The 17,984-nt window shown below is 46.8% G+C and overlaps 3 protein-coding genes across 4 annotated transcripts; 1 reads left to right on the forward strand and 2 right to left on the reverse strand.

Moving 5' to 3' along the window:
* Positions 1-3,115: 3,115 nt before the first annotated feature.
* On the forward strand, positions 3,116-4,342 carry trir (telomerase RNA component interacting RNase). Its single transcript, XM_053444238.1, has 4 exons — positions 3,116-3,139; positions 3,191-3,405; positions 3,634-3,796; positions 3,893-4,342. Exons 1-4 carry the CDS (start codon positions 3,116-3,118, stop codon positions 3,998-4,000), a joined length of 510 nt encoding a protein of 169 aa, XP_053300213.1. The 3' UTR covers positions 4,001-4,342.
* Positions 4,343-4,427: 85 nt separating this feature from the next.
* ubn2b (ubinuclein 2b) lies at positions 4,428-13,428 on the reverse strand. 2 transcript variants are annotated; one of them, XM_053444096.1, is made up of 16 exons: positions 12,785-13,428; positions 11,421-11,549; positions 11,190-11,291; positions 10,800-10,931; positions 10,516-10,619; positions 9,783-10,281; positions 9,485-9,555; positions 9,265-9,394; positions 8,884-8,990; positions 8,656-8,766; positions 8,197-8,391; positions 8,067-8,109; positions 6,718-7,971; positions 5,754-5,958; positions 5,235-5,303; positions 4,428-5,009 (listed from the first exon to the last, which is right to left on the reverse strand). In XM_053444096.1, the coding sequence occupies exons 1-16, from the start codon at positions 13,100-13,102 to the stop codon at positions 4,963-4,965; spliced, it is 3,516 nt and encodes a 1,171-aa protein (XP_053300071.1). In that variant the 5' UTR covers positions 13,103-13,428; the 3' UTR covers positions 4,428-4,962. The 2 variants fall into 2 exon arrangements, with proteins under 2 accessions (XP_053300071.1, XP_053300070.1); XM_053444095.1 differs by having other exon boundaries at positions 4,428-5,030.
* A 1,446-nt stretch (positions 13,429-14,874) lies between these two features.
* On the reverse strand, positions 14,875-17,686 carry rpsa (ribosomal protein SA). Its single transcript, XM_053443208.1, has 8 exons — positions 17,567-17,686; positions 16,605-16,775; positions 16,408-16,526; positions 15,900-16,145; positions 15,508-15,636; positions 15,263-15,422; positions 15,106-15,162; positions 14,875-15,012 (listed from the first exon to the last, which is right to left on the reverse strand). Exons 2-8 carry the CDS (start codon positions 16,735-16,737, stop codon positions 14,918-14,920), a joined length of 939 nt encoding a protein of 312 aa, XP_053299183.1. The 5' UTR covers positions 16,738-16,775; positions 17,567-17,686; the 3' UTR covers positions 14,875-14,917.
* Positions 17,687-17,984: the final 298 nt, after the last annotated feature.

Below are 17,984 nucleotides of genomic sequence, written 5' to 3' on the forward strand. Positions count from 1 at the left end.
CAGGCGTCTTGTGTTTTCTTCCTCAAAATGTGTAAAAATAACTCGACAAGTTTAAACAACTCTTCTTCAGGAGGATGTGAGAGAGACTTGAGTTGACCACATTCTTCAAACTGGTTCAAACTGGTTAGTCGGACTGGGCAGGTCTCAGAGCAGTTCACCAACAGACCAGATTGTGTTGGTAACTGATGTTTGTTAAATCACTGAATTCTCTAAAAACAGATTTTCTCATGAAATAGGAAAGTCATTTTTGTAGTTAAAAAAACAAATGGCAGAATTTATTTATCATCAAAAACAGAAACTGATTTAGTATTTTTCAATGTGAAAACTATAAATAAAAAGACTTTAATCATCTCATTACAGTTTTTCACAATTGTTAACACACGTTTTTCAAAACAAAAACTTTTTTCTCAAAACTGCACACAGACAATTGAAAACCTCACACACAAAATGCTAAACCTGACACTCCCTTTGCAAGATGACTCTTTGCCATCAAATCTCTTACCTGTTCACAAAATGGAACTCGTGTTTTCATTTGGTACACACAGACATATTTTCAAATGACACACACATACCATTCATTGAGTACACACAACTAAGCATTTGCTTGCACATTACCAAGCATTTACAGCACACTGAAGTGAAAAATTGAAAACACAATCATCAAAATGGAACACACCATATGAATGATTGAGCCATTTCTCCTTTTGTAAAATGTCTCAGTGTAGGCCTACTTTTTTCATAGTCAAACATAAAACAGGACACAAGTATGCAGCATAAAAAGGTTTATTTCGGTACACACACAGAACAGTACAGAACTGTAAACCGGCCTGCTCAACCCCCCCCCCCCCCCCCCCCTCACAAAAATTACAGTTTTTCACAATTGTTAACACGTTTCTCAAAACAATAACGGCTTTCTCAAAACTGCACACAGAAAACTAAAAACCTCACACACACAATGCTGACAGGCCTCGACACTCACGTGGCCACAGGCCTCCTCCATGGCCTGGAGCAGTGAGACCCGGTCCTGTGGGTTCCGTTCATATACCTTCCACCTCCAAGCTGAAAAGAATTCCCTCAATGGGATTCAGGAAAGGAGAATAAGGTGGAAGGTATAGAACGGAAAAATGAGGGTGGTCCTGGAACCACTCACGCACTTGAGCAGCCCGGTGGAAGCTCACATTGTCCCAGATGACAACGTGATGGATCCACTGTGGGTCATCTGGTCAGGTGGTACCAGCAGGTCATGCAGGCCATCCAGGAAGACGAGGAGACGGGCAGCGTTATAGACCCCTAAGGTGGGTGTGACGGTGCAACATCCCATGGTGATTCATTGCAGCACACATTGTGATGTTCCCACCACGCTGGCCAATGAGGTTTCTGCCCCGTCCCCTCCTCTTCACCAGGTTGAATCCCACCTCATCAATAAAGATGTACTGGTACAACACATGAGCTGTGTCATGCTCCTGGATCCACTGACACAGACAGCATGAGAATGCAAGTTACAGTATGGACACAGAGAGGTCAACACAGTGGGCTACAGTGAGACACTGTAGAAAAGGAACAATATTGGATTACAGGTACAATACATGCATGTGTCAGTGCTGAATGTTGTTACTTACAAGCACAAACTCTCACCATAACTCCTTGATGTCTGTGTTCCGTTCTAATGGGACCCTGAACACTTGTTTCATCAGCTTGGCATTCTTATGAAGAACACGGTCCAATGTAGAGAGGCTGAGGGTCTGGACGTTTCTAAATGTAGCATGGTCAGCCAGGATCCTAGTTTTTATTTGTCTGAGTGTGATAGAGTTGTTCTCACGAACCATATCTACAGTTTCAGTTTCCTGTTCGTCTGTGTAAATGAGGTGGAATAGCTCAACAGACCTGAATGTTTAGAGATTTGAGTATTTTGTGTGTTGTAGGTTGATGCTTTGAGATTTTACTTGAGAAGTGTGTGCAAACAACTGAACATGGTGTGTAGTGTTTTGACAACAAGGTGATGTGTAATTGACATCAGACTGTAAAGAAGGAAAGTCAGAGTCTAATGCAGATAAGGGAGTGTGAAGTGGTGTCAAATTGGGTCGAGTGATTGGTACATGAAGTGAAGGTTGTGCAAATTCTGCCGAATTTTCGCTTTTTGTGTGTTAACACTGAGAAAAACTGTAATTCACAAAGACTGAGCATTTTCTCCCCGAGAATCAATTTCTGGTTCAAATTCTTGTTTCTCATGAAAACATAACAAATCTAATTAGTTCAGAAAAACCGAATTTTGTTAAGTATACAGATTATTTTTTATTTATTCAGAAAAACTGTTTTGTATAAAAACTGATTAATTCAGAAAGACTGAGAATATTCTGACGAAAATCGAGAGTTCTCTTATTTGAAAATAAATTATTGTTTTCGTTAATTCAGAGTGAATGAAATATATACCATATATTATATAGTAAAATACAACATGTAATACATGTGTCTATTTGAATAAACCAGAATGATTTTTATATGATCTAATTCTAATAATATCATAAAATACAAAATAAAAGTCGCTCCTTGTATCTTCTGGCGTCACCGGGCGGATCACAGCTCACCACGTGACGTAAGCAGAGTAAAGATGGCGGACGGTTGGGACGGAGGCTAGCGCTAGCTTCAGGCGCTGCTGAACTTCGGGACTTTCTCGCTTTACTTCAGGTATTTGAACTTTGCGGTGAACGTCGACAGTTGAATCCAAACAACGTGGAGAACGACCCGTGACTTCAGCCGCAGTTTCCCGTGGAGTTTGTCCCGGAAAGGCCTCGCTCATCCGGGCATTAGCCCGCAGTGTTAGCACGTTAGCACCGGAGCTTTTGTTTTTGTCAGGGCGGGAGCTACAGAGCTGTTTAGCTTCTTTATTTTACTCTTTTCTTTAACGGACACTTATTAATCTTTTTAAACCGGACCGAGCGTCTGGTCACTTCCGCTCCAGAAGGTTCGAGCCCCGGGTTCCTGTTCGTCCCGCGCGGCTTCGTCCTTAAAGCTAACTTTGCTAACGAGCCACATTTCTTTTATAAACACAAGAGCGTCTGCTGCTTTTTGTTTTCTTTAGCTCCGGGTCCGTGTATGAACTTTACTTCGGGAAATCATGGATCCAAACCGCAGACCTCGAGCAACCAGCGGCAGCAGCGGCGACTCCAGCCCCGCGTCCCCCGGGCAGTAGCTGCAACGCCGGCCGGCGACAAAGCCTCGACGCCCCGGGGGCAACGCGTTCGCCAACGACGGCAGCTTCATGGAGATGTTCAAGAAGAAGATGGAGGCGGAGGAGAGGAGGAAAAGGAGCAGCAAGCAGCAGGAGGAGCAGCAGCAGGAGACTCCAGAGCTTCAGAACAGGGGACAGACACCAGTGGACAAGAAGCCCCCTGCAGTGACGAGCTTGTAAGGGGTTCCGAGACAGATCCACATGCACCCAGACAGCTACACACACTGAGCTACACGTAGTACACCCTGATCTGAAGGTCAGTGCTAGTCACACGTACACTTGCATTGTTGTTCACTGTACAAGTAACACACAGCAGCCGGGTGCAGTCCAGGTAGGGCCCCCTGCTGCTGCTGGTCTCCCGGGGGGGGGGGGGGGGGGGGGGGGGGGGGGGGGGGGGGGTGAGGCAGGACACACAATGTAGAAGCGTCTTCTCCTTCGCTGGCCGCCCGCCTCAGAGCTCCTGTAACGGTTTCAGTCTTCTATCCCCTCACCCAGGTGGGGAAGCGCAGAGGAGGCGTGTTCCTAAAGACCGGCATGGTTGCGAAGAAGCAGAAAGACGACTCAGAGGTGAGTGGATCTGCTGCTGCGGCTGTTTGTGGTGTGATGTGTGTGTGTGTGTGTGTTCCTGTGTGTTGACTTGTTGTTTCTTCCCCCCCACCCCAGGCTGTGCCAGGAAAGAGTGACGCCTGGGCATCGTACATGGCCGAGGTGAAAAAGTACAAAGCCCACCAGTGCGGCGACGATGATAAAACCAGACCACTGGTCAAGTAGAGTCCACGAGGGTGAACGTGGAGCGACACTGCTGCGAGGAGGGAGGGATGGGGGGTGGCATCGCCTGGGGGGGGGTGGCCGGACACTCCCGCCCCTTCGTATTGACAGTTCAAGTGACCCTTCTGCTCATACTGACAAACTCCCCTTTTTTTGTATAATTTTTTTTGTGTTACTCATTTGTTGGATGTCGGTGACTTGATCTGGTGTCAAACGGTGCTTTGAAGACTTTCATGATTATTGTTCAACCTTTTTTTGTTTTTCAATTTCTCACTTCTGGTTTTATGTTCGGTTTCGTTCGTGATTTGATTTTACGCCAACTCGATTAAATTCACGTTGCCTATTTGTGTTCTTACTGCCTCCGTTCTGTCCCTCAGAGGAAAACTGGGTTTTTAATGATGCAAGTGTTGAATTGCATTAATTTAGTCTGTTGTGAAAGCAAAGATTTTTAATTAAGTCAGTTTGAGTTCTATACAGAGAAGAATTTATGTACAATGAAAAAAGTTTACATCTTTCATTGGAGGAAAAAAAAAGAAGCTCAAAAATCATCAATTTGCAGTTTACAATTCTTACAGATATCAGTGATAATAACATTAGGATAAAAACAGCACCGAATAGACACTGACCATGCATCAGAGAGGCAGACACACAAAGGCACGCGTTCAGCCCCAGACACACACACAGCCCCACACACACATACACACTCGCATTAAAAACCCACTCACTCCTCCCTGTCCACAGTGATATAGGTCAATCTTGTAAACATTGACAAACAGCATTTGTCATTTCAGAATTCTAAGAAGAATAGTATTTCAAATTTTATCAAACTGTTTAAAAAAGTTATATGCAACTGTGGTATTCATGAAAAACGTGAGCTGATCTCAGATCAACAGTCCCAAGTTCATCCCGCTGGTGTCAGTGGTCTGTCTGTCCCAGCGTCCACCGGGTGAAGGAATCCAGCCTCATCATAGATTCTTCCTCTTAGCGTCTCCTCCCTGGTTTTGACTGACATCTGGACGGGAATAGCACAGTTCTTGAAAATCAGTGAAAAGAAGCGATAGAAGTTTTAAAAACATGACAGAGATTAGAGGACAGCTGAAATGACTCCAGGAGCAGACATGCTGCCACAGACGGACAACAGGACAAACTGAGACAGAACACCTGAGACAGGACAGAAGGAGTGCGGGTGGGAGTAAAGGGAGCAGGGGGGGGGGGGGGGGGGCGGGTCACATTTTACCTGAGAAAGCGAGCTGCAAGTGAGGAGGCACAACAACCTGAGACCCTGCCTGGAGACTCTTATATAGATCTGAGGAGACAGGGGGACGAGGAGGGAGGACGGGGGAGACGTGGATACAGAGAGAGAGAGATGGGGAGAGGAGAGAGATAAAGGACAAATGATGACAAAGACAAGAGGTGTGAAAAACAGAGAGAGAAATGATGAAGAAATGAAAATAATGTCAAACAGGAGACAAATCACAAGCGTACATCTGACACACAATATGGTGATAAAGAAGTGATGCTCTAACATGTAACACAAAACGAGTCCTGAACAAACAACAGCTCGACGTCACAGAGTCTGCTACTGAAATCTGAAATATATAAACTCTTCATGGAGCTCGAAGTTTGCTTCTGGATCCAGAACCGTTCGAAATGTGGTCGCTCACTAATCTGTTTATTACATGTAGTGTCTGTCCAGTTTTAAAGCTGAACGTCGTGCACAGTGTGAATCCTCCATGTTTCTGTGTTCATCACTCACTCTGGGTCAGGGTAGATAACGATGCATTGCTACTGGCCACGGAGCCGCCTGCTGAGCTGGAGCCGGCCGTTCCCATCGGAGGGAGGTTTAGCAGCGGGGGGAACTGGAAGGGCAGGGACACGGGCACCAGGCCCCCCAGAATCCCGTACCCCAGGGTGAGAGACGAGGCTGAGTTGAGCAGACCACCGGCTCCTGCTGTGGACACCTGGACACAAACACATTCAGATCGTATGAGTCTTAATGCAAAATGAAAGTTGTTCCCTCCAGAGCTTCAGGGACTTCTACTGGTCAATCAAATCACAATAGAGATATTACCACTGATTCATTAAGATTAACAGGGTTATAGATGGAACTTATTATATTACCAGTGTTGTAGAGTTTAACCTGTAATCATGTAGGTTTGTTCTTGATTAACTGATCAGTTTAAAACCCAAAGTTAATTAAGTCTTAAACGACGTCACAACTGAAAAATCACCACCAAGGAAAAGAAGTGAATGTTCAACACTTTCGGTTGAAAGGATAATTAAATGACCAAAGTAATTGCTTCTTTATTTTCTGTTGTTAAACTATTTGAGGAACAGATTCATCTTAAATAGAAATTAAAGTCTCTTTCAAATCCGGCTGCACCAAACCTCACAGACTCAGACATCAGAGAGAAACTCTGGACCTCGTTTTACAGACATTCTCCAGAGTCCATGTTTGAGAGCAGCTGCAGTTACGCTCCAGTGTGCACATGAATATTGAACAACACAGTTATTCATTAGTTTATTACAGTGTTGTATTTACAGAGAAACGCTGACTCGTCTGGAACAGAATAAAAACCCACGAGCAAAGATGTTTCCTGAGCTACTGAACTCAAACTAACATTTTGAATTGAAGTTTTTCTTCTGGAGACTCTAATAAACCTGGTGAATGATCAAATTTCTGTGTAAATGTGCTGAATAATAAATGATCTGGTACCAACCTGCGGCAGCTGAGAGGAGATGGATGACGATGAGACAGACGTCACCGACTTGGCCCCCTGAGGCGTCACCCCCCCGGGCCTCTGGCGCTGGCCCAGGTTGACGGAGACCAAGGTGGGGGAGGCACTGGACCCTGAATGTTTGCTTATGGATGACACGTTAATAAGGCTGATGTTGTTGGTGCTGTGGTTGGGGGTCTTCTGGCCGCCCGGAGGAGTGTAGCTGCCTTGCACCGGCTTGGTCACTCCTCCTTTGACACCTGAGAACTGCGGGCGGAACCCTGCTGCGGTCTGGGGGGAGTACTGGTGTATGGTGGGGGTTGCCTGAGACCTGGGGTTCTGAGAGATGGAGGGGGAGACTGAGGTGGTGACGATGGGGGTGCGGGCGGTGAGCTTGACGATGGGCGGGATACTGCTGTGTGTGGATTTGGTGAGCGTGGCGTGCATAGGGGTGATGAAGTTAGACTGTGGCTGGGCCTGAGCTCCAGAGAGCGTCTGGGTGAGGGAGGGGGAGGATTTACTCTGCAGGGTGTGGGCGAGTCGAGGCCCCTGATAGGTTTTGATGATCGTGGGCGAGGACAGGTTGTGAGGCCGGGACTGAGGCGATGTGAGGATTAGAGTGTCTCCACTGGTGGATTTATTATTGCTGCCTTTGAGGAGGCCGGAGGGGGGAGTGGAGACCCCCGACTTAGATCCCGGGGCCACGAGTGGAGATGCAGTGGGTGGGGGGCGTGGCTTCAGCTGCGACGGCGAGGCAGACATGATGGTTTTTGCTGCACCCAAAGGTCTCGGAGTGTTCAGAACTGAGTGTCTCTGCGCCTGCGCCTGCGCGATGGCCTTGACGACCGTCATCCCATCCACCCTCACGGAGGGCAGAGGGGAGGACGTGATGGAGGGAAGCCGAGACAGAGGGGTGGAGGAAGACGAAGAGGTAGAGATGTAGTGAGGTGCACTGCAGCTGGTAGTGCTGACAGAGTTCTTCTTCTGCTGCTGATGCTGAAGGAGCGGTGAGGTGTGGAGGGAGACGGGGTTGGCAACGGTCCTGGGTCTGTCGGGGGAGGGGGGGCTGTCCCCCTGGGCCAGGCCCTTGGCGGCGTTGCCGAGGATGGCGAGGGCCTGGGAGATGGAGTCCAGGGAGGGCGTGGTCAGATCATCATCCAGACATATGGGCTCAGACGGGGACTGAGGCGGTCGCTTGGCAGCCTGGGCTGAGGGCGTGGCTCCCGCTGAGGGCGTGGTCCGAACCCAAGCCGCCTCCTGGATTCAAAGAAAAACACAAACATAACATTAACACACCATGTTGTGACCCGACTGCTCATCAGAACCAACCAGGTCACAGGAAACAGTCCCACCTTCGGCTTGGCCCTTGGAGTCGTGACCATCTTCCTCTTTGCTCTGGAGAGAAAAGACAACAGAAGTGAGAACAAGCCACAGCTCCAGAGTCAGTTCTGAGATACGTGATGATAAGTCTGCCTGACTCACGTGTAGCCTGTGAGGTGACCATGAGCCATGATGCTCTCTTTGAACAGCATCCTGGCCTGCATCCAGCCCTTGGGCCAGAGCAGCTTCACCTCCGTCTCCATGAAGGCTCGGAGGTAGTCCTCCAGAGACAGCGTGTTCTTCCCCTCCAGCTCGAAGCAGCCCAGCTTCACCCGCACCAGGTTGCACAGCAGTAACCTGGAGGACAAACAAGCATCAGGAATACTCAGAGGTGATTCTGACTGCTGTGTACATTTATGGCCACTTGTATAATATCTACAATAATAAAAAACGTTATTTATACAGCTCTGGCAGAACGTAACGTTAGTGGACAGTTAGCTGGTGGCTAATAGTCAACACAACAACAACAACAGGTGGAACGTGTGCCTGTAGTTTTGAACCAGCTGAAGACACGACATCATTTTGGATTATAACTGATTCTCCATCTTCTGTGACACTGACCTGAGTTTGTCGTCCCACATGAACTTCTTCCTCGGTCCCATCACCCTCTTCCCTGGTTTCTCCTCATCCTCGTCCTCGGAGCCGTTCTTCTCTGCCTCCCCCGACTGCTGCCTGCGAACACATCAACAGAACATCACAGGTCGAATCCCCTTCAGAAACCAGGTGGACTGAAGCGTGTGGAGCGGCCGACCCACACAGCGGTGTTCACATCCTGAGACGTGTTCTTACTTTGCCACTTTAGCGATACAGTCCATGTTGTAGCGAGCGATCTGCTCCGGCATCGAGCTGCACACGGCCAGCTTCAGCTTCAGCAGGGGCGTGCGGAGACGGTCATCCTGTGTGCGACAGGGACAAGAACAGTCAGAAGTCTCTCTCTCTCACATCCCCCCCCCCCACACACACACACACGCAGGGGCCATACTAAGAAGCTAAATATAGAATCAGATAACAGACACAAAGCCAGAAGACACAAGCTCTACTCGAGAGCCTGTGAGCTCTACGGCTCACACTCTCACTCCTGCTTCTGCCTTAAACTAACACAGATTTGTGTCCTTATGTCTAATAATAATAAAAACAATATAAGTGGTGATCTCCCCCCCCCCCCCTCACCTGTATGTTGAGGCTGAGCTTCTTAAGGCGTTTGAGCAGAGCTTCTTTATTGCAGGGCACAAAGGCCTCGAGGTGAGAGTAGACCACTGCACGTACCTCCGCAGGCTGCTCCTGAACCTGCAACTCAATACTGACACACACAAACACACACATACGGTGAGATCTACACACATTGTTGGTTTTTGATTGCTGCATGTGTGTAAATGTTGAAGCTACTCACTCCAGCAGGATGTTGTTCATGTCCAACGTGAAGAACTTCTTCCTGCCCTCCTCATCGAACAGACGCGACGCCTGAGACAAGGGCTGAATGTTACCATCACACACTTCTACAGCTACACACATTAAACTGGATTGATAGATGAGATGCACAATGAGGCCACGGTCACACAAACACAAATGTTTGAGTGGACAAGCTTCACCTCCGGCTCACTTCCAAACAGTTTCCTCTAAAACATTCAAACTCTGACCCGCTTCTCATTCGTGTACGAGTGACTAGGTTCTAAAGATGAAGTCCGTACCGATCTCAGGTCCTCGATCCTCTTGGTGAGCGGGCCTGGGAGTCCATTGGGCAGAGGAGGGGGAGGGGTCATCATGTTGGCCTGCGACACTCTGCTGCCTCCTGCTTTGTGTCCCGTCCCGAAGGAGCCGTTCTCCCCCTGCGCCGGGCTGGACGGCTGAGGGGAGTCCAGCATCGCGAAGTCCAGGTCCCCCATCATGTCCTGCAGGATGTCGTTATTGGTCGAGCCCAGCAGTGACATCACAGACGGGTCGGCGCTCAGGTCAGTGATGGTGCAGTCGTTGCCGCCAGCGGCCTTGGGGTGGGCGTTGAGGAGCGCACTGTTGGCGGTGGGCGCTTTGGCGTTGGGCCGTGGCAAACTGGGACCAGTGACATTCTTCTTACGCATCTCCTCCTTCTCCCTGGTGAAGCGACGCAGCATGTTGGCCAGATGGATCGAGTCCTTCATCAGCTTCTTCCTCTTCTTCTTCTCTGGACGATGGACATTCAGGGACCCACCACTGGAAGGACAGAAGACGCATGAAGAAGAAGAAGAAGAGACATTTAACCCAGAGACACAGGACTGAGTCGGGATCTGAACTGATGTTAGAATGTGATGATGAGAAAACACGACACAATTATTAGACTCATGAATTGAGATGACACAGATTTCTTAAAGAGGAAATGACACGTACAAAAATCTATACAAAGAAAATATCTGAGAATTAAACACAGAAGAAAGATGTTAAACTCACCCAGGCTTTGGTACTTTATTCTTCCTGGGTTTCTTTTCCTCCAGAATTCCATCCGGCTTTTTCCGCCGTTTCTTAATCACTCGCTCTTCACCATCTTTCATCTTCTACAAAAGAGTGAAAAGGACAAATTAACAGTTATTACAACTGAAATTCATGTCCAGATAAGGATTTTCAAAATTCCTTTTGTTTTTTTTTACATTTTCAGCATTTCCTAGGGTATATATGAAGGATCTTGATTAAACCAGTGTCACTCTAGTTCTAGTAGTAGAGAAGCAGGAAGCTACCTTGAAGGGATTATCCTCGGTGCCTGCGTTCTCTCCCTCGGAGTCCGAGGCTGCTCTGAACTGCAGGGTGCCTGTGTTGATGTAGAAGCCTCCGTGCTTCGTGGTGAGAGAAGCAGGAACCAGCTCATCGTACTGAGGTCAACAGAGAAGGACAAGTGCCATTAGTCGTCTTCAACAAGGACACGTCATGTGATTCTGTGCTGGTGAGATCAACAGCGAGTGGACGAAGCTACTCTTGATGATATTCTCAGCCCCAAACAGAAAAGTACAAATCCTCAGAACTTGTTCCGATAAGAATAAAAAAGAGGGAGGCACAGACGTTGGACAATATGTTTCATAGCTTTCTAACTGTTGAACTGATGTGTGCGCTTTGAAATTGTTTTAACTCACAGCCTCTGAATTGTCTATGAAGGGATCAGTGTCATCGTAGCCATATCCGATATCAATGAGATCTTGCATTCTGTCCTTTTTCTTTTTCTTAACGGCGCCACCCTACAGACAGACGGAAAACACAGGGATCAATAACCTTTAAAGAAATATATATATCTGAAATCCACCTCGGGTGCAGGGCCGTCGCAGCCGGAACAACATACTCGAGCATCCTGAGATCACAACACTTACATATTTGTTCTCAAACTTCTTGGCCATGGCCTCCACCTGCCGCCTCTCCTTCTCGTCGTCAGCGAAGGGGTCGTTGGGGTCCAGGGGGGGGGTGAGTCCTTTAGGGGCTACTGAAGCTGCGAGCTTTACCTGGAGAGAAGAAAGACTTTGGATGAGGGTGGAAACACAGACTGCACTTTTCTGGAAGCTGGGAAATGATGACACAGTGCTTCACTTTACAGAAGTGACAGAGAATAGAACTGAGTTACTTCTCATCGGATATAGTTACATTCGTCAAAGGGATTAAACTCAGATTTAATAGATAAACTGTAAAGGGTTATATTTTAAACCCATTGTGTTAAGTTGTCTTGTGGACGTTTGTGAACAGGTTTTTGCCCTCTGACATAAATAGATAAACTCTGTGGTTTGCAGTAAGTTCCACACGACAACAGAGCAGCTCTGGATTCACAGAGGTACTTTTACTCATACTAGGTACTCAAACTTTTTATTAAACTATATTTAGGGCCTTGTAAACAAGCAGTAATACTTTGAAGTCAAGTCTTTACCGCACTGGAGCAATTTAATGTTTTGTGTTTTTTGGAAGATCTGCAAAAAGTGCACATTACACAGTAATCTAATCAGCTGGAGATGAATGCATGGAAGTGTTTAGTTTGTATTTATAATAATAGAAAGCTGACTTTGTAATAATGATGATGTGAGGCTGTAAATTGAGTTCATATCATCACAGGTTTGTGGTTTGTTCTTTCACTCGCTCACACTCTGCAGGTTTCACTAAGCTGCAGGATCCAGAACAATTATCCTTCATTATTATCATGAATAACAGCTTTGCATCTATAAATATCACTCGTATCATTGTTTTCTTACAACCATCAGCCTCACAGAACCTAAATATGACGGTTAATCAATAATAACTGGTCTCTCTTGCCCCCCCCCCCCCCCCTTCTCCTCACTCAACCACCGGTCGATGCACATGTAGTTTTATAAGCTCTCGACCTCACTGTGTAAAGTTCCCTGAGATCATGTCTGTTTTGATTAACACAGATAAAATGAAAGTAGAGTTTCTAACATGTGCTCGAGTCAACACGGAGACGAGCCGGATGTTGTTGCTGCTGTTCCGCCTTCGGCCTGAATGTCAGTTTCTGTCTTTGTTTTATTTATTTGTTTTTCTTTGTTAAGTTGTAGAAACCGAGAGAACACCCGGTGACAAACATCTGGATGAGCAGCGATGATAAATGAACCCTGATAACAGATGTTTGGTTGTGATCACTCGTGTGTGTGACATCTCTCCGCCGGTGCCTCTCCGGAGCTGAAGCCGGCTCTAGGCCCCTCCTGCCCGGATCGAGGTGTCTGCTGTGTGCGCTAACCTGAGAAGCGGAGGGGTTGACCAACTCCCCGTAGTTGAACTCCGCGGAGCCCCGCTCGTTGGGCTCGGTCAGCGGGAGGTGGAGGCGCACGGTCGGTTTCGCCTCCGCGGCTTCGGCGTCGGCTCCCTGGTCGGTCCCGAACGGACCTCCGCCACCTCCTGACCCCACCGCCGCACTTCCACCTCCATCTTTCCCCAAAGTGCACTCGACGGCCTCATCTTCGCGGCGGCGCTTCTTCCCGGACTCCGGGGTCGTAACGGCGGCCGCGGCGCCGAAAGACGAGATGGTGACGAACGGAACTTTCCTCGGCTCCGTCATCCTGACTACCGGCCACGGGAAACGGGAGGGCGCCGCTCTCCGGAGCCGCGGAGCTGAACCCGGAGCTGGTCGACAAGTACAAGAAGCTAGCGGCGAAGCTAGCTAACGTCCCCGGAGCGAGCAGACAACACAGGCGCGTGGATCTCCGCCCGGCCCGGTCTAATCCATAAAGTTCGATCCCCGCGGCGGCCCCGTCCCCTACGAGGGACTCGAACTCTGACCGAGCGTAGTTTGATGAGCTTCCATGAAATCTGTGGGTCGCTACCGCTGGGAGTCTTCAGTAGCCATCTTGATCATTATTATCATTATTCACAGGCAGGGCGTGCGCGTGAAGAGAAAGCGGAAGCCGGGGAGGAAAGAGAAGAGCCGCCGACCAATCACGGAGCCGGAACACGCCCACCTGACACACACGCGCGAACGTGGAGGAGACGATTGTTCTGCGCGAGCGGGACGAGGCGCGTGCTCAGTGTGAAGAAATGACCACTAGGTCAGTTACTATCAGTTATATATTAATAATACACAATCAATATGAATAGTACACACTCAATAGTACACATTCATTCATATACTCAACACTACATTAGTAATACACACTAAATAATACTCACACACATGAATACATACTCATTAATAAACATACATGTGTTCTGTGCATTATATTTAATATTTAACTTTATTTTTAGATGTTCTCTTGTTTAATGTATTCCACCTGTGCTGCTCCATCTGGGATCATTAAAGTTTGTCTAATCTAATTTAATCTCTTTCTATTTCATCTTCATCGCCTTTTTAATTCAACAAAAATTTCGAGTGGACATGGAGCCGTGAAAATATAGTTGTAATAAAATAAGGAAAGACTTTCTGACCAGTTGAGAGTATTTTGTCTTGTATTCAAATTTGCGAGTTCTCCTTTTAATTTCTTGGAGGTTGATCAAGCAATTTTTGGTTCATATTTACATATTTATCTAGCTGCAGTTACAGGAAGTTGACCTTCATTAAATTTACCTTTAATCTTTTAGTGTATTGACTTGTTAAAAGCTTTCTACTGAAAGTGGAAATGAATAGACAGTTCAGCCTACAACTTCATGATTAGAATCTTACTTTCTGTAAAAAATATATTTCACCTGCAATTATAGAATCAGCTGTGAAGATCAAACTTCCCATCTACACACATCTCAATGCAAAAATGTATAATAACTTCATCTACCCCTTCCCTCATGTGCAATCTACACCGTGTTACAAAAAAATCTGTGCAACGTTTGGGACAAGATATTAAATGTGTAACTTTGCCCAAAGCCCAGTAAATGTCCAAATCCTATTGTTCTGCAGATTGTGTCCATTGCAATATTAATTTTTATGCAATCACACTTTTGTTGCCATGTCAGAGTTCAGAAAAGTTATTAACGTGAGGACCAGATTGTAATTTTGTTCACCTATGTTACACACGTTGATATGGCACATCCAGACTTCAGGATTTTAGCCGGATTTATTATCAGCTAAGTTATTGCCAAGTTTGGTGTCAAGCCATTTGCCAGTGTAAATTACACATAAGATGCAATATGCATACATGGTCACACACAAATTATCGTAGACAGCATTTCCAATTTGCTTCAGTTTATATTCCTTTGCTTGTGCTACCTTTATTTGTGTATATTTTTTGCCTTCCTTTGCTGAGCTTATTGGAAAAGTTCCTTATAGTTGGACAAATGAAGTCTCATCTCATGTTGGAAGAATTTCAGACCTTCAGTAAATATTAAATGAAACAACCACGTAAGTCAGAGAGTTAACAATAGTTTTATTGTTGCCAGAGTCACTGCTCTAAGACCAGTCAGCGGGGGCACCACCCCAGTCAGAAGCCTGGGCAGTGGGAGCCGTGGACCAGTCCTCAGTGGCAGGCTGGTTACTCCAGTCCTCTGCAGGAAAGAAAAACACAAGGTTTAGCATCAAGAAGAAGTTTACTTAAATTCAAAAGTATTAATGTTTACATAATTCAAGACTTCACTTACGCTCAGCTGGGAAAGGCTCAGCGGGCTTGACCGGTGCGGCTGCTGCAGCAGCTGCAGCTAGAGAGAGAAGAAGGTTTTAATGATGCGTTCAGGGACAAGTCAGAGACCAACTACAGAGCCTTAAAAAGTTAGGATAAGAGTTGTTAAGAGATCTTACGGGCAGGGAACTGCTGGATGGGCACAGATGGCACGGCAACTCCCTCGGACCAGTCAGCGACCTCCGGCTGAGTGAACTCAGCAGCAGGGGCGCTCCATTCTCCCTGGAACTCCTCCTTTCCAACAGCCTTCTCAGCCGCAGCCTGCTCCTCCTTCTCGATCTGCAGATAACATGGCGCGTTACAGCAGGCAGTCAAGACACATGCAACTTATAAGAGGCAACATCAAGCTGCTGTAAACTCTCACCTCTTCAGGGTCTCTGTAGAAGTACAGATCAGGCATGACCTCCCATGGGTGCTCCCTGGAGATGGTTCCCCTCATCCTGAGAACCTCTCTGGACAACATCCACCACATCAGACCCACAGAGTGGTGACCCTGTAACACAATTACACTTTAGTCATGAAAAACATAGATTAAAATGACCAGCAGCCACCATTGCATATTACATAAACTTATACATGAGATTCTGTGGCAAGATCTCCAACCATTTCCCTCCAAGTGGTGCGGAAAGGAGTGGCTAGAGGTCAAGCACGTTCATTTAGCACACATCCTACACCCAACACTGCACAGACAGGACAGTACCGGGCTCTAACGGTGTGCAAAGTGTGAGGAGACAGTCAGGAGATGGTGGTTCTCACCTTGTTGTTACAGGGGATGGAGATATCCACGTATCTCAGTGGGGAGTCGGTGTTGCACAGGGCGATGGTGGGAATGTTGACGTAGGACGCCTCAGTCAGGGGCTGATGGTCAGCACGGGGGTCGGTCACAAGCAGGAGACGGGGCTCTCTGAAAGCTGCCTGGATCTGATTGGTGAAGGTACCGGGGGTGAAACGACCGTGGAAGGTGGTGGCACCGGTGGCAGAGGCGAACTTCAGCACAGCTCTCTGAAGTGGGCAGAGGAAAAACAAGTTACATTCTAAATCTCAATCTAATTCAAACAGTTTTTTTTATCTTCAACAGTTTTAATTGTGGCTCAGGTCACTATCAAACTCCAGTCATGGGACAGCCGTCCTAATGGTGTTAGCGAAAACCCGGCCAGATTACTATTGCACACATCCGACGCCGTAACACCGACAGCGGTGCCAGGTTTTAAAAGTGTGCGTATACAAGTCAAAGTACAGAACTTCCTTTAGTGTTGCACATTACCTGTCCGGTGTTCCTGGAGGAGATCACGCACACATCAGCTGGGTTCTCAATGGCAACAATGGCCCTGGCTGCCAGCAGAAGCTTTTCCCAGGTCTTCTTTAGGTTGATGATGTACACACCTGGATTAAAAACAGAAAGGAGTCTCGATTATTCTGCATCTCAAGCATTTTGACTAACTTCACAGTGAGAGGGCTCACCGTCGCTTTTTCTCTTATAGACGTACTGGTCCATCTGGAAGTCCAAGTTGGTTCCTCCCAGGTGGGTTCCTGCCGCCAGGAACTTCAGCACATCCTCCTCCTTCATTTGAAGGACATCTAGACCTCCGGACATCGTGACCACTTTCCCTGAGTTACGAGTTTATTGGGAAGCTGAAAAAAGAAAGACAGTGGATTCGTCAGAAATCAGCTTCTTGTTTGTCATTAAACCTTAAAATGTACAGACTGGTATGAGAGTCAGTCATTTTAGCAGTTTAGAAAAACTTCAGAGAAGGCCCATGCGTTTGGGTGCAAACAGTTTCAGACTCTGCTTAGTTAGGTTATGATTTAACTTCATAAAGCATTGAACTACAGCAGGTTCACCCCTTTAATGGGTCCCCTGGAAACATTTCTATTGTCTCTGTATTTGCATGTGTTGGGACGTTTTACAGCGCACGAGTCAAAATAATGTTCTTAATTTGCACATGCGTTTTGCTATTTGATTGTATTTACTTAATTTCAAATGCGTTGAGCTCTTTTGTTTAATAGTTTTGTCAGAGGATCAGTTATTAATAAGGACACCGGCTCAGAAGGGGCAGCCATCACAGGCGCCCGGAAACTAAATGGCCTGAAACGACTTTGAACCGACTTTGCATCATATTTCAAATTTTTTAACGTGTCCAGTAGTCTTTAAAATAGAGCTAAACTCCGAATACACGGTTTGGTTTCCTGGGTATTTATGGTCAGGCACAAGCGGGACAGCAGCGGGAGGAGCGCGTGTCAGCAGCTAGCGTGTTAGCATGGAGATTAGCATCATCTTTTCAACGATATTTAGAGACTTTAAAGACACAAAATGGAGGATTGGTAACAACCTGCAGTGAGTTAACACAACAACTCATCACCACAACACGTCTCTGCGCGGATTTCACCGGTTTATCAGTTAAAATCACCGAGTTAACACTCACCAGGAGACAACGCCGTATGGAGATCTGACCGCACGGCGAAAAGAGAGCGCAGGGAGGAAATTACGTCCTATTTATTGTACATTTACAGGCGCGTGATTGGTTGGTTATCCGGAAGCGGAGATGACGTAGGTCTGCAACGTGGCCGCAGGGTGGTGCTGTCTCCCGCGCGCTTTACTTGAGCTCCACATTCAATTTATTTATTTAAAATAACAGATTAATCAGGTTGTTTCTTTAAATACGAAGATTTTAGAGTTTCATCTTCAATCAGGAAACTTAGGAGAAAGTGTTTCCATCAAAACAACCTCGATCAGCTGAGAAGAAAATATGATCTTTGACATTTCTATAGATTTTAATACAAACAACTTTGAAGTGGTGAAATCTCTGGTATCTCGTGTCCATATTCTGTATTTTTAATATA

Source organism: Pleuronectes platessa, chromosome 16 (genome assembly GCF_947347685.1).
Source record: "Pleuronectes platessa chromosome 16, fPlePla1.1, whole genome shotgun sequence".
NCBI classification, from domain to species: domain Eukaryota; kingdom Metazoa; phylum Chordata; class Actinopteri; order Pleuronectiformes; family Pleuronectidae; genus Pleuronectes; species Pleuronectes platessa.

Excerpts from the sequence above, each read along its gene's own strand:
- trir (XM_053444238.1), top strand. The coding sequence starts at position 3,116 with ATGGATCCAAACCGCAGACCTCGA. Across the intron at positions 3,406-3,633 it reads CCCCCTGCAGTGACGAGCTT|CAGGACACACAATGTAGAAG; the intron begins GTAAGGGGTTCC and ends GGGGGGGTGAGG. Across the intron at positions 3,797-3,892 it reads AGCAGAAAGACGACTCAGAG|GCTGTGCCAGGAAAGAGTGA; the intron begins GTGAGTGGATCT and ends CCCCCACCCCAG.
- ubn2b (XM_053444095.1), bottom strand. The coding sequence starts at position 13,102 with ATGACGGAGCCGAGGAAAGTTCCGTTCGTCACCATCTCGTCTTTCGGC. Across the intron at positions 9,556-9,782 it reads GGATCGAGGACCTGAGATCG|GCGTCGCGTCTGTTCGATGA; the intron begins GTACGGACTTCA and ends CCCTTGTCTCAG. Across the intron at positions 8,767-8,883 it reads TGTATCGCTAAAGTGGCAAA|GCAGCAGTCGGGGGAGGCAG; the intron begins GTAAGAACACGT and ends ATGTGTTCGCAG.
- rpsa (XM_053443208.1), bottom strand. The coding sequence starts at position 16,737 with ATGTCCGGAGGTCTAGATGTCCTTCAAATGAAGGAGGAGGATGTGCTG. Across the intron at positions 16,146-16,407 it reads CCTCCAGGAACACCGGACAG|AGAGCTGTGCTGAAGTTCGC; the intron begins GTAATGTGCAAC and ends TGCCCACTTCAG. Across the intron at positions 15,637-15,899 it reads CCATCCCCTGTAACAACAAG|GGTCACCACTCTGTGGGTCT; the intron begins GTGAGAACCACC and ends ATTGTGTTACAG.